This window comes from Panthera pardus, unplaced genomic scaffold, assembly GCF_024362965.1.
Source record: "Panthera pardus isolate Hobbes unplaced genomic scaffold, ASM2436296v1 HiC_scaffold_15, whole genome shotgun sequence".
In the NCBI taxonomy this organism is placed as follows: Eukaryota; Metazoa; Chordata; class Mammalia; order Carnivora; family Felidae; genus Panthera; species Panthera pardus.
Genome location: NW_026526710.1, coordinates 70,713,099 through 70,727,407, shown reverse-complemented (window position 1 = coordinate 70,727,407; position 14,309 = coordinate 70,713,099). Strand labels below are relative to the sequence as shown.

Sequence of the window (14,309 nt, the reverse complement as noted above, 5' to 3'; positions counted from 1 at the left end):
AAATGAAATTTCTCAAAGTTTAATACCTATCGCCTGTAGAATTTAGATTAGAAGGAAATAGCTAGTATTGACCTTCAGGGAGAGGAAGTGGCTTGTGTCCACGTAAAATAGCCTGTATGTAACGAAAGTATATTTTTAACATCCTTGATTTTGTACTTACATCTTTACCTTGGTAAACTACTTTAAGCGAAAAGGGCTTGAATGTTTTATTTTTCGGCATGAACCGCAGCCACCCCTGGTGTTATTACTGGCCACCAGCCCCAGCAGAGCGCCAATCAGGGTATATAATTAGCCATTCTGCTTATTGTAGGCTGGCAAACTGCAATTACAGAACATTTTGAGCTTATTTTGCTAATTCCTTTTTTTTTGAAATGTACATTCCAGCTACTGGGAGCCACAGCTATTGAAGACAAGTTACAGGATGGAGTCCCAGAAACCATTTCAAAACTTGCAAAAGCTGACATCAAGATCTGGGTGCTCACTGGAGACAAAAAGGGTAATTCAGTTTGCGGGGAGGCGTATCTGTTAATTCATTAAGCGTTCGTAGTTCCTGTGTCCCTTGCCCAAGATGATTTTCTCAGACTTTCCATCCTGCACAAATACGGTCCATTCCTTTGAGAGAGATGCTTTCTTTAAGAAACCCTTCTCCATTATTCCAGCTCATGCTGGCAGCATCCTTCCAGAAACTCCCTCGGTAGCAGAGTTTTATTTCTTATACTTGAGCTCCTGGTCAGGCCATTTTAACTGTGTGGTCAGTCTGATCTTTCCAGCCAGATGTGAACTCCTCTCGTGAAAGGACCGTCCCTTTGGTCCCTTTGTCATTTGTTGGGCACAGAGCAGAACATAATACAAACTGCTGAGTAATAACTTTTGCTTTTTTCACCCATTTTATTGCCTGAAAACTATAATTAAAATTTTACACCCAAGGGATGATTTGAATTTTTAAATTTAGAGCTCAACAAGGCATTATTTGGCATTGACACCCTTCTACAAGCCTCTCATGGAAACCAGATAATTTCTCTTACTCTGACATTGTTTGTGAGTTACACACTCTGATAAGCTAAGGGAAGTCCTGACCTTAAACAAATAACAGTGGGTGGTGATGGGAAAAGGGGAAAATTCTCCAGTAGGGGCCCCATGTGAGGGTTTATGGAAGTAATTATCTTTTTTTTCCATAACAGAATGATTAAGCCACATGAACTGAATGTGCTTAGTAATTCAATGAACTTTGATTTGTTAATCAGTTTGTATATTTATATATTTGATAATAGAGTACATTTTATAATTGAAAACTTCTCAAACCAGACTTTGAGTTCTACTTATTTTATCACAGAAAAAAGGCTTTTCCCCCCTTTTGTGTATATACATTGCTACTGAAAAAAAAAACAAAAAAAACCCCATATTTGATTGAATCTGGCTGTTACTTGAAAAAAAAATGCTTATTACTAGTCAACTATTCATCAATAGGCACAACACTTAGTTGTTTTTTTTTTTTAAGTTTATTTATTTTAAGAGAGAGCACATGTTAGTGGGAGAAGGAGAGAGAGAGAGAGAGAGAGAGAGAGAGAGAGAGAGAATGAGAATCCCAAGCAGGCTCTGCACTGTCAGCACAGAGCCTGATGTGGGGCTCGAACCCACGAACCAAGAGATCATGACCTAAGCCGCACCCCAACACCTAGTTTGTTTGTTTGTTTTTTCTTTCTGTTGTAGAAACTGCTGAAAATATAGGATTTGCTTGTGAACTCCTGACGGAAGACATGACTATCTGCTATGGGGAAGATATCAAGTAAGTAAAGACAAAACTAGATGTGGTAGCAAATATGGAGAAATGGGAGCTAGAACGTCAATTCAGACAGTTTTCCTCACATTTAAATAAGGTAGTTCCAGGTTATCATGTCTGGATCTCCTTTTGAGCAAGTTTTAGTGTTAGGGGAACTTGAGGACCTTATTCACCCTTTCAGGGGCCATTTCTCTCCATTTCTTACAAGTCCTCAGTGCTTGCCTGCTGATTAAAAAAAAAAAAAAAAAGTGAGCCTGAGACATCGCCAGCCAACTGATGCTGGAGTGCTGCCTTTTCAAGGAATTGTAATTTTGTAAGAAACAAACAGAAGGAAAGAAACCGCACAATTTTGCTTGGAAGGAAACGGGTGGATGGGACACACCTCTAGTCTCGTCTGGATGGGGCAGGATATTTCGAAGCGTAGCCTGTCCTGAAACACTGGAGAGCCCAGAGTCATAGGAGACCTGGAAACGTGTAAGGAGAAGCCCCGCCTGGTGGTAAAGCCAGAAACGTGCGGCAGAAGTTACCTGGTGGTGCTATCTTGACAGTTTTATTTATTCCTCAAGTCCTTGCCTTACGACCCCTCCCCCCGGGCTGTCATGAGGCCAAAAGCTGTGAACTTGCCTCATTTGGTAAGAGGCTGGAGGGAGTCGATGGAGGTCGTTAGTCTTCTTTCCAATGATGGTGACAGAGCTTTCGAGAGTTGTTCCAGTATATTGGGCACTCGGGCTAAATTAGACACACAAAATCAGCGGCTCTAAAATCTATATCCATCAGTTCTGTTTGAATGCATAAACCATGCCTCTTGGTGCTTTTAGCTTTTAAAAAATAGCAACAAATAAATAGTAACATGTTTACTTAAGTAGTTTCTTGGTTTCAAATACTTTGGTTAATTGCCAGGTTTTATTTCTTGTAGATGGGGGCCCTAATAGATTTCTGGTCTCTCTTTCTAAAGTGTTGAAAATTGGGCCCTGAGCTAAATTAGAAGATAAAATTTATGCAAGTAGCAAATTTTACAATCATGCTCTTAGCTAAGTTAACCTTTCTAGAGGGCTGAACCATCTATCTCTCTAGGTGGTTCCTAAAAGGATGATTCCTATAGAATGGTTTGAATGGGTAACTTCATGCTTTTTTTCTTTCAGTGATTTGTTTTCATCACTCCTTATTTTCAACTTGAAAATGAGAAGTTAATGTGGAAAAAAGAATAAAAAATACCTAATCCTCTAGTGTAGTGGTTCTCAACTGGGGGTGGTTTTGCCTTGCAGGGAAATGTGGCAGTCTGACAGTTGACACTGAGCTTAGCCTGAAAGACTCAACAGGAGGCTCCTTTTCCATACTTAGCCCCTCTATTCAATTCCACATTACAACTTTTTCCACTTGACGGTATAAATTTCCTTGCTCTGTGAAAACAACGACCCTAATCTGTTCTATTATGTGATTATCTTGTCGGGAGTTAATGATCTTGCTATTTCTACTTTGCACTCAGTGCCCCTGCTTTAATTATGCCGAGATATTAACATTCTGGTGCAGCCATTTCTCAATGTTTCCAGACATCATGAATCTTTGGTTGTTTTAATATGGAAGGAAGGAGAGGTACTACTGGCTTCTAATAGGTAGAGACCAGGGACGCTGCTGAATATCCTACAGGGCAATAGTCGGCCACATACAACAAAGTATTTTCTGGCCCAAGACATCAATAGTGCTAAGGTTGAGAAACTTGCTCTTGAAGGTGGAGAATGGTGGCTGTGTGTAACAAGGAAAGCTGGGGCTGAGAGTAAGGAGACCTGAGTCTTCACTCCCTTTGCCTATCAACTTACTCCAGGTGAATCGCATCCTCTCTCATGGGCTTGCACTTCCTTATGTGTAACATGAAGAGTTTGGATAAGATGTTCATGGAGCCTTCCACTCTAAAATTCCGTGACTAATTTTTCTATCACATGAATGTGTTACATGTGGTCTTCTCAATTACTTTTTGATACAAAGCACTGAGAATTTCTCAAAAGCAAACATAACTTTATGTGGAAGTAAGCTTCTTTTTGCCAAATAGCAGCCACTGTTTATAATACACTGTATTATAAATTATAATACACTATATACCCGGGTATAATAATTCAGATCAAGATTGCCTTCCTTCTGTTGGTCCTGAGCATATTTTCAATTGTATCTTCCTTTAGCTGTCTTTGGCAAATAACGGAACACCAAGAATAGGGTGCCCCGTGGGGAAGGAATTAGGACTTAAATAAGATTATGTCACCTGATTTAAAAATGGGCTAAGGATTTGAATAGACTTTTCTCCAAAGAGGATATACCAATGGCCAACAAGCATATCAAATGATGCTCACTCATACGCTCAAGCATATGAAATGATGCTCAGACATTAAGGAACTGCAAGTTAAAACCAGAATAAGTTATCACCTCACACCCTTTCAGGATGGCTTCTATCAAACAAACAAAACCAGAAAATAACAAGTATGGGCAAGCATGTGAAAACTGGAGTCCTTGTGCACTGTTGGTGGGAAAGAAAATGGTGTAGCTGCTATGGAAACCAGTACGGTGGCTCCTCAAAATAGTTAAAAAGAGAATTACCATATGATCCAGCAATCCCACTTGTGGGTATATATCCCAAAGCATTGAAAGCCAGAACTCAAAAGAGATATTTGCACACCCACGTCCATAGCAGCACTATTCACAATAGCCAAGAAGCAGAAGCAACCCAAACGTCCAATGATGGATGCATGGACAAACAAAATGTAGTATATCCGTATGCTGGAATATTATTAAAGAGGAAGGAAATTCTGACATGTGCTATAATAGGAAATGAATCTCGAGGACAGGGAGATAAGCCAATCGCAAAAAAAAAAAAAAAAAAAACAAGTACTGTGTGATTCCACTTGTAGGAGTTCTCTTATAGTGTTCAAATTTGTAGAAACAGAAAATAAAGCAGTAGTTACCAGGGACTAGGGGAAGGGGGTCACTTAACTGGTATAGAGTTTCAGTTTGGAAAGATGAAAAAGTTCTGGAGATTGGTTACAAAGCAGTGTGAATATACTTAATACTACTGAACTGTAGAAATAGGTGAGATGATAAATTTTATGTGGGTTTTTTTTTAAGGGGAAAGATTTATACGATTTGAAGAGAAACCAGAGTATGTGGGTTTTTTTTTTAAAAACACAAATAAAAATAGAGATTATATGTCAAAGGTACTTCACAGTCAAGGGCCCATTTATAGTCTTGTGCTCTTAAACACTTAAATTTCTTTTCCCCCCAGTGCTCTTCTTCACACAAGGATGGAAAACCAGAGGAACAGAGGTGGAGTCTATGCAAAGTTTGTACCCCCCGTGCACGAAACTTTTTTTCCACCTGGTGAAAGTCGTGCTTTAATAATCACTGGTTCTTGGTTGGTGCGTATCTTTACTGTATCTGTGTGTGCCTTTGCCTTAAACTACAGCAGTTCATTGTGGACTGATTTGAGATGGTTTCTCATACAAACTGACAGCCTAAAAATCTCTTGGCCTATGAATGAGCGGCAATTTCCCAAGTGTGAGACTTCCTATATGATACATGAAAGGAAATCCATCAGACTGGTAATGGTGGATAGCCCTGGTTTATCAATCAATGAATAATTGTAATTTTTTTTTCTTTGTACATTTGTGTTTTGTAAATTTCCACGGTAAGTAGGTTTTATAATCAGAACAGTTATCATCCATGAGATAACCCAAGAACCATCCTCCACACAATTAAAGTCTTGGAAATGGTACCCTCGAGATAAAAACTAAGACGGTTGTAATCCTCTCCCTCTCTAATCTCACAGAATGAAATTCTTCTGGAGAAAAAGACCAAGAGAAGTAAGATTCTGAAGCTGAAGTTCCCGAGGACGGAAGAAGAAAGACGGATGCGGACGCAGAGTAAAAGGCGTCTGGAAGCCAGGAAAGAGCAGAGGCAGAAGAACTTTGTAGACCTGGCCTGTGAGTGCAATGCAGTCATCTGCTGCCGGGTCACCCCCAAGCAGAAGGCAATGGTGGTGGACCTGGTGAAGAGGTACAAGAAAGCCATCACGCTGGCGATTGGAGATGGGGCCAATGATGTAAACATGATCAAAAGTGAGTCTCACCCAGGGCCGATGCCACCTGAACTGCTTTAGAGAAGGAATGGCAGGAATGTTTCTGAGGGTAGTAGTTCCAAATCCCATAGCTCAGGCTCTGAGAAAGCAGCTGATAAAGGCATGTAACCGCGATGATGACACCTGTGACCCTGCCCTGAGGAAGCTCAGTCTACCCCAGTAGGAGAGAGCAGGTAGGATAGTGCCGCTCAGAGGATGCCAAAGAGAAGACGAGCTCCACATGAGTGAATTTGGCCTCCTCTGTTTCCCTCTTTTACACACATGTGGATTTGTTTTGTTTTCCCTTGCTTACTGCTTCTCCTCCTCTATTTCCTTAAGGCTTATTAGAATCCTATTTAGTAACCTTGGTGAAAATTTCTGCTGAGCGCGCAGTAAATTGTTGAATTCTCTTTAGTGTTTGAGAGTATTTTGCTTTCTTATCTCAGCATCTTTTTTTCTGGGGCTTTCTTCTTGCCTTTGGGAAATTGGGTGACCTCGTATGAGCCCAAGGGAGCACACGTGGCATTGAAACACAACTCTAACATGGCCTTGCCATCCTCCTGACCTTCCTAGGAGACTGCCAAGGGTCGTTTCGCTGGTGGGAGGGCTTTACGTCTTCACAAATTGAAGAACTGAGCCCTGTCATGCAGAAATACATTGTGCCAGTGTTAGAGCACGCAGAACCAAAGCTTCATCAACACGCCTGAGTCCTGGGTGGTTTTTCCTCCCTGTGTTACTGTCAGGGAGCATCTTCTAATGAAAACGCCCCAACTAGTGAGCTGTGAATGCTGGTTTTCATTCCACCGACATGCCGTGGCGCCTTGGGCTTATGCTCCGGCCTCAATTTTCTCACCTGAAAACTATGATTTCTGAGGTCACTTCCAGTTTTGTGATATTATTAGTTCAGAGGAACTATGACATAACCACGTATGTTCTACTAGAGAGCTAAAATGCATTATGTACAACTAGACTTTTAATTCAAGCCTGTTTTGTAATTCATGTGTCTCTTTCTTTTCTTAGAGTCTCTTCCTCCTCCTCGATCTATACTAAGAATATTCCAACTTTATCTTCCTCGGCAGGAGTCAGCTATATGATGTATGTCTTCTTGCTTCTTTATCACGTGTCTGTCTGTGGCCACTGCTGGTTTAATTTCTTCTCCAGGGTGTTTTGCATGTGCCAATCCTACTGTACGACTGGCATTTCTTGCCCCAAATTACATCAGTTCTTTCCTCTATAGCCAGTTCTAGGTTATTTTCCATTGTGTACCCTTAGCATAAATAGCTGTGCCAAAAGGGCAAGTAACTCAAACATTAGTTTTACTCAGTTACAATGGAGACTTCTAGATGTTGGAGAGAGGGTTACCTCGCAAATTTACCATCTGACTATGTGACTTAGACTTGAAATTTTTTTTGTTCCAAGGAGTTTACCAATTGATAGCAAAAGGGATCACAAAGTCAACATAAGTAACCTTATAGAGACTTATTTTCTTAAGTTGTTCTAAGAATTTTATTAAGCTCTGTCATATGGTCGGTGCTTTTATATATAACAGGGAACATCCATCTGGGGTGCAAATCAAAGAAACTCAGGTGTCCCTGGAAGTCCATAGCTTTACCCAAGTATTGATAGTGCCTTTTGTATTTTAGAAAAACTGGCATTGCTTTCACCTGTATAAAATACAATATACAGAAATTATATTTGTCTATAAAGAAATACAGTAAAATTTAAGTGTCAGAAAAACTTGGCCATTTGTTAGCATGTTCCACATTTAGTAGAAGTGGAGGGAACTGCAAACCCCCCCCCCCCCCCATGTTTTTGCCTCTAGCAAGGACGCAAGGACTCTCATGGGCTCCCCTGTCTCCCTCTCTTGGGCCTGAAGATGTCTGCTGGCTGGTGGGTGGTGTTTTTTCTTGGTCTAAGACCCTAAGAATAAGCAAGAAGCACGAGAGGGGAGACAGAGCCACCAAGGCTTGAGGAAATGATGAGTCTGTTAAGGAACTATGAAGGAGCCTACCAGTGAGGCATCCGAAACCACATTTTTGAAACTTCAGGAAAATCTAGGTGTCTATATTTAGATTATAGGGAAAAAAACATGCAGCCCTATAAAGTACATCTCCTCGGTTGCCTTGAATCCCCTGTGAACCGTGGCTGTGTTCTTTCACACACTGTCCTTGGTGTGCTCAGCGAAAAGGCTGGGCTGGACATCAGGGGCTCCTTCTCCTTGGCTCCGAGAGAACTTCAACATCTCCCTTTGTTGCTTGATCGGAAAAGCAGCCCATAGTTCGGCAGGAAAGCACAGTTTGGCAACCACGACTAGTCATAAGAATTATTTATGTGTTTAAAAAGAAGTCATAAATATTGAATGAGACATGCAATTCATTCTATTTTTTAGAATTGCAAAGTGTTACTGAAAACATAGGTTTGGCCAAGTCACTGTGTCACTTTGAATTTGCCAGACCCGTACTCTGCCACTAAGGCAGGATTTTTGGAGCCGCTTTCAGTTGGAAACCCTGCTGAGTTGGCAGTCACTTCTCTGGGTCTGAGTAATAACAGGTTGTGTTCTCCAACACACATTCTCTAGCAGATCTCAGTATGTCTTTAGTTCCATGCCTCTTAAGACCTATATAAAATTCGTAATTCGCTAAGTTGAAACTGTGACTAAGTGACTATTGGAAGGATGGACAGAATTGTCACTTTCATTTTTATCCATTCTGGAAACCTTCTGCAGCAAAAAAAAAAAAAAAAAAAAAAAATGTGTCTCTTAAGGTCATGGTGGGCCATGACTAAATGCTGGAAGTTTAATATCTTAGTTAACTAAGTATATTATAGTTATCAGATACTATATAAACTAGTATCTTAGTTAAAACACTTTTGATTGTAAATATTAAAGAACAGCTAACGCAAGCTTAAGACAAAAATTTATTTTAAAAGATCTAAAGATGTTTCATGCCTCCCAAAAAGCCAGACCTCAGGAAGATGCTGGAACCAGGAACCCAGCTTCTGTTCAATCCTCCTTCTAGACCACTTTACTTCTGCCTCTCAGAACCCCTTGGAAATAAATATATCTGTCCCACAACTCAAGAATTTAGAAGTTAAAATTACAAACACAAACCCAAATCTTAGTTCCGAAATGTGAAAGAGACACGGATTGGTCCAGCTTGGGTTCTGTGCCAAGGATAGTATAAGAAACAGACCCCACTGGGTACTTTAAGCAGGAAGTGATTAATGTAAGGGACTAAGTGCTCACAAAAGCGCTGGATAGACTGAAGAAGCAGGTGCCAGGCTGAGCCTCGAATGTCTTAGTCACGCACCAGAGGAGCTTCTAACTTTGAGGCTTCTGTGAAGGGCTTTTCAGCTGAAAAACTTTTGTCTGTCAACCTCCAGGCAGCTGGAGAGAGGATATGAACTCTACTACAGAAATGCCACAAAGGGAAGGGCCGCTGAGCTCCAGGTGGCTCGCAATGATGGAACCCAATTCACAAACAGAACCTTGCTGCGAGGAAGTCAGAGCGGTGTTAGGTTTTTATTTGCTTTCCCACCTTTCCAATAAACAAGGGTGACATGAAGGTTGGGAGAGCCAATGTGTATATGCTACCGATGACCTACCAGCCCAGAGCTGACTCAGCTGTGGCCAGGGAGGCAGGGACACACAGTATGCATGGATTCCTTGGGTTCCCTCCGTGGGTGGGAAGGATGGCTTATGAGCTGGGCAGAAAACCCAAATGGAATTTACCGCCCACCTGAGATCCTTCCACAAATACTCCTCAGAGCCCTTGCCATGTGCTTTTTTTAGCCACTTGTATCTCTGACATAAAGTTGAGTTCAGAAGCTGGGGTGGGGCTGATGAGCAAGAGTTTTCATTGCTCCAAGAATGTCTGTTTCTTTGTTTTGCTGTGGAAACATTTTTATCATCTCCATGTTTTGCTTTAAAATTAGCTTATGATTCACATATCTTCTCCCTCCGCCCCACAGCTGCCCACATTGGTGTTGGAATAAGTGGACAAGAAGGCATGCAAGCTGTCATGTCAAGTGACTACTCCTTTGCCCAGTTCAGATACTTGCAGAGATTGCTGTTGGTACACGGCCGGTGGTCTTACATAAGGATGTGCAAGTTCCTTCGATATTTCTTTTACAAAAACTTCGCATTTACGTTGGTTCATTTCTGGTACTCCTTCTTCAATGGGTACTCTGCACAGGTAATATAAGAATTATTATTATCTGACGAATAGAACTCTTGCATAAATAAAACTCTACTTCTGAAAAAAACCTTTTCCCTCCATATTTGCAGTTTTAATGCTCTCCTAATAGTTGAGGCACAGATTGAGTTTACAGATAATGTTTCTTTAAAAAAATTTTTTTTTATGTTTTATTTATTTTTGAGAGAGAGAGAGAAAGAGAGACAGCGTGAGCAGGGGAAGGACAGAGAGAGAGGGAGACGCAGAATCCAAAGACAGGCTCCAGGCTCTGAGCTGTCAGCATAGAGCCCGATGCAGGGCTCAGACTCACGGACCGTGAGATCATGACCTGAGCCAAAGTCAGACACTTTATCGACTGAGCCACCCAGGCACCCCGATGATGTTTCTAAAATGTTTCTGGTGCTTTAAAAATACTTTAGTTTGCCTTTGAAAAGTTGGGATTTGTTCCTGGCTTTTGCTTATGTGTTTTGCCTTCACCTGAGATTTTTTATAAGTCACCTTGCCATTAAGAACAACAATAAGGGGCACCTGGGTGGCTCAGTTGGTTAAGTGTCTGACTCTTGGCTTAGGTTCAGGTCATGATCTCACAGTTTATGAGTTCAAGTTTGGTGTCAGGCTTTGTGCTGACAGCACAGAGCCCACTTGGGATTCTCTCTCTCCCCCTCTCTCTGTCCCTCCCGTGCTCGCTTGCTCTCTCAAAATAAATAAACTTAAAGAATAATGATAAATTATTCAACTTTGATAGCAAATCAACAATGCTATTGTGATCAAGGCTAAAGGGATTATCTAAATTTTGGATGATCACAGATCTGTTCTCAATCTTTTTTTTTTTTTTTAAGTTATGGCTGAAATGGGAGTGGGGGGTCATATATGTTAAAACGGTGATACGGCAGAAAAGCATCACTAGTAAAATTGAACCTGTCAGCGCCGGTGGTTGTCCAAACTTCTGATGGTGTGCCTCAGACAAATGGTATCAGAGGAGCCTTGGGAACCGTGGGTCAGAAGCAACCTTGAACACACAAGGGCCTTCTTCCTGCTCCCATGCAGGACCACCACCACTGGTGGTGACCAGCAGGCCTGTTTCCTCTCTGCCACCCTGAGGATGTGTGTGCGCAAACCCTGTGCATCCTTTTCAGAAGCGTATTTTTTTTAAACGTTTATTTTTGAGAGAGAGCAAACCGGGAGGGGCAGAGAGAGAAGGGGGAACAGAGGATCCAAAGCAGGTTCTGCACTGACAGCACAGAGCCTGACGCGGGGCTCGAACTCACAGCCTGTGAGATCATGACCCGAGCCGAAGTCAGACGCCTAACCGACGGAGCCACCCAGGCGCCTGTTTTTAAAATTCAAATTCTGCTTCACAAAATGTTTAAATAGAAATGCTGGACTTGCAAAGTAAAAGTGAAGAACATTCGAATGATACCTTATGTGCTTCTTGGGCCGGTCTGTGGGTTTATGTATTCCGAATTTGTTAACAAAGGGATACAGAAAGGATCTGCACCAACGTATTTTCCAGCATTCTTCACATAGAATGGACGGACTCCTTTCCCAAAAAATGTTTTGGTGTATGTTCTCCCATTCATTTTAGAAGGAAGGTCTGTTCTGCGGAGTGTGGATTCTGCCCATTCCGTTGAACCCAACTCACACCTTCTGCAGAGGCAGAGGAGTGGGGTTTACTCTGGCAGAAGCCCCCACGCATGCTGGGGGCCTCCCAGTTGAGAAAGAATGCATGTGCATTGACTAGGCCAGCAGCAGGTCTTGGTTGGTGACGCAGACTCTAACCTCCCCACAGACGGCGTACGAGGACTGGTTCATCACGCTCTACAACGTGCTCTATTCCAGCCTGCCCGTGCTCCTCATGGGGCTGCTTGACCAGGTAGGACCCTCGTGCTCACAGGGACACGTCAGGGCAGACCGAGCACCTGTTCGAGAAGCAAAAAGCAAATATTATTTCACTGCATTCTTTTGGTTTCCCCTTCTTCCTGAGAAAACCCTATGGCTGTCCTGTTGCCAGGCAACAAGAGCAACTGTGCTTCCTGTTTTATAGTAAGAAACGAGGATTTCTGTGCCTGGGTTGAATTCATTGACAAAAAAGTGTATTATCTTCCTTTTGGACACGAACAGTTTCTTGTTAAGACACCCGACAGTATAGTATGTCTCTATAACCTACTGTAAACATCAACTATTTTAATACTTCTCTAAACTTAGGTGTTTAATTACCAAACTAGTTCACATTCTATCTGGTAGTGATTCTTGGTACTTAAAGTACTTTAATGAATAAAAAGAATAATTTGGAATTAACCCATCAACTTGTATGTGAAAATACTTTCCCAAAGAATTAATCAGAATCTGTTTTCCCAGGAGGTAAAAATAGCCTCCCTCCTTTTTTTTTGAAATTACTAGTTTGCTTTCTATGAACAGCAAAATAATAAATTTCTACCTATCCTTATCTTAATTAAATATCAAGTAATGGTGAACTAAAGTAAAGAGGTTGGCCTCTGCACACTGCCAACTCATCAGGACTTACCTTGTTGAGTTTTTGCTTTGCTAAAACTGAGTAAGTTGACACTCTTTGCGAGGATGGATCTCGGAGTTCTTCGATTCCTGGTGGATACGCGGCTAATGGTGTTTTCCCTTTAAGGATGTGAGTGACAAACTGAGCCTCCGCTTCCCTGGGCTGTACATAGTAGGACAAAGAGACTTACTTTTCAACTATAAGAGATTCTTCGTAAGCTTGGTGCACGGAATTTTAACATCGATGGTCCTCTTCTTCATACCTCTTGGAGCTTATCTGCAAACTGTGGGGCAGGATGGAGAGGCACCTTCGGACTACCAGTCTTTTGCTGTGACGATTGCTTCTGCTCTTATAATAACAGTCAACTTCCAGGTACATGGCTTTGGTCAAGTGTTCTCTGTATCTGTGAGTTACCAGGATTTCTGTACGTAGACCAGTGCGCATAGCCATCTGGCTGTCACTCTCCCTCCAGCTAAGCCTCTGCCATTTTACAAAACATGAACGCTATCGTCACCCCTTACACCAAGCACATTTCCTACTTCTCACCTGAGCCGAGGGTAGTTTCTGTTTGTTTAGTATTCAAGCCAGATCATGCTTAAGTTGCTGAATTCTGTTTTCAGAATCCTTAGATCCTTTATTTCTTGGTGACTCCCCAAAATGAGTGCTCTGTCTTTCTCTGGTTTCCCAACAGATTGGCTTGGATACTTCTTACTGGACCTTTGTGAATGCTTTTTCAATTTTTGGAAGCATTGCACTTTATTTTGGCATCATGTTTGACTTTCACAGTGCTGGGATACATGTTCTCTTTCCATCTGCATTTCAATTTACAGGTTGGTATTTTCTAAATTCCAAACATAAAGGTGTAAAGAAATGTTATTCGTTTAGATTCTGACATAACTTCTAAGTAAAACACAAGGTGTAAAATTATTGCTAGTGAAAATTAATGTCCTGACTGGCAAATGAGTAACAGAGGTGGGCTGGAAGTGTGGTAATGTGACAGTAAGAAAGCAAAATTAAAAAGTTTTAAGATCCAATTGTGCATCTGTTCAGTTTTTATCCCCACCCCCCCAACCCCAATCTAATATTGGTAGGTAATGGAAAATTAAGTATGCATGTAAACTATTAATATAATTTAATTTTTTCAAAGCACTATCTGGAAATATGTCACGTCCTATAAAACTTCTCATACATTTTGACCTAGTATTTCCAATTGGAGAAAACACCTTAAGATAAAACATACCAATTTTTGGAAAGGCTAATTTGTACAAAGATTATACCACCACCACGATTCCAATTATTTTTAAAAAGTAGAAATAATTCAAAGACCTAATAAAAATAGTATATTAGCTAATCAAGCTATGAATCATGTATGAGGAAATTCTAGAATTCAAAAGTGGAAAACTGTCACATCATTAGAAAAATGAATGCAGAGCAGTAAGTAAATTTTTGGAAATTAAATACTTTATAGCCGTATAAAATAGGACAAATGATAAATGCTAGAATGAATGTGAATTGCTATTTCATATTTTAAAATTTATAATATCATGAATCAGAATTTACAAATTTCTTAAATAGAGTAGCTTTGAGTTCACAATGGAAAAAATAAATCCCCATGAACTAGTTTCCCTGTAAAAGATGAGTTTGTATTTTTTTTTTTATGACCAGTTGTAAAAAGACCATTGCTGTGGTAACCCTTTTCTTGGGATTAAGCTCATTTTTTTTTTT

At 40.9% G+C, this 14,309-nt stretch overlaps 1 protein-coding gene and 1 long non-coding RNA gene across 4 annotated transcripts in view; one reads left to right on the top strand and one right to left on the bottom strand.

The window, feature by feature from the left end:
• ATP8B1 (ATPase phospholipid transporting 8B1) overlaps nt 1-14,309 on the top strand; it is a 127,782-nt gene that overhangs the window by 109,468 nt on the left and 4,005 nt on the right. For both annotated transcript variants that reach the window (XM_019463935.2, XM_019463936.2), the window contains exons 19-26: nt 385-496; nt 1,711-1,786; nt 5,049-5,181; nt 5,592-5,880; nt 9,849-10,072; nt 11,862-11,945; nt 12,711-12,956; nt 13,276-13,414. In XM_019463935.2, coding sequence (XP_019319480.2) covers nt 385-496; nt 1,711-1,786; nt 5,049-5,181; nt 5,592-5,880; nt 9,849-10,072; nt 11,862-11,945; nt 12,711-12,956; nt 13,276-13,414 — 1,303 coding nt within the window. The remainder of the gene's footprint in view (nt 1-384; nt 497-1,710; nt 1,787-5,048; nt 5,182-5,591; nt 5,881-9,848; nt 10,073-11,861; nt 11,946-12,710; nt 12,957-13,275; nt 13,415-14,309) is intronic.
• On the bottom strand, nt 9,952-13,282 carry LOC109275675 (uncharacterized). 2 transcript variants are annotated; one of them, XR_002084308.2, is made up of 4 exons: nt 13,131-13,282; nt 12,597-12,867; nt 11,493-11,991; nt 9,952-10,064 (listed from the first exon to the last, which is right to left on the bottom strand). It is a non-coding gene; the product is annotated as an uncharacterized LOC109275675 (long non-coding RNA). The 2 variants fall into 2 exon arrangements; XR_002084307.2 differs by having other exon boundaries at nt 12,775-12,867.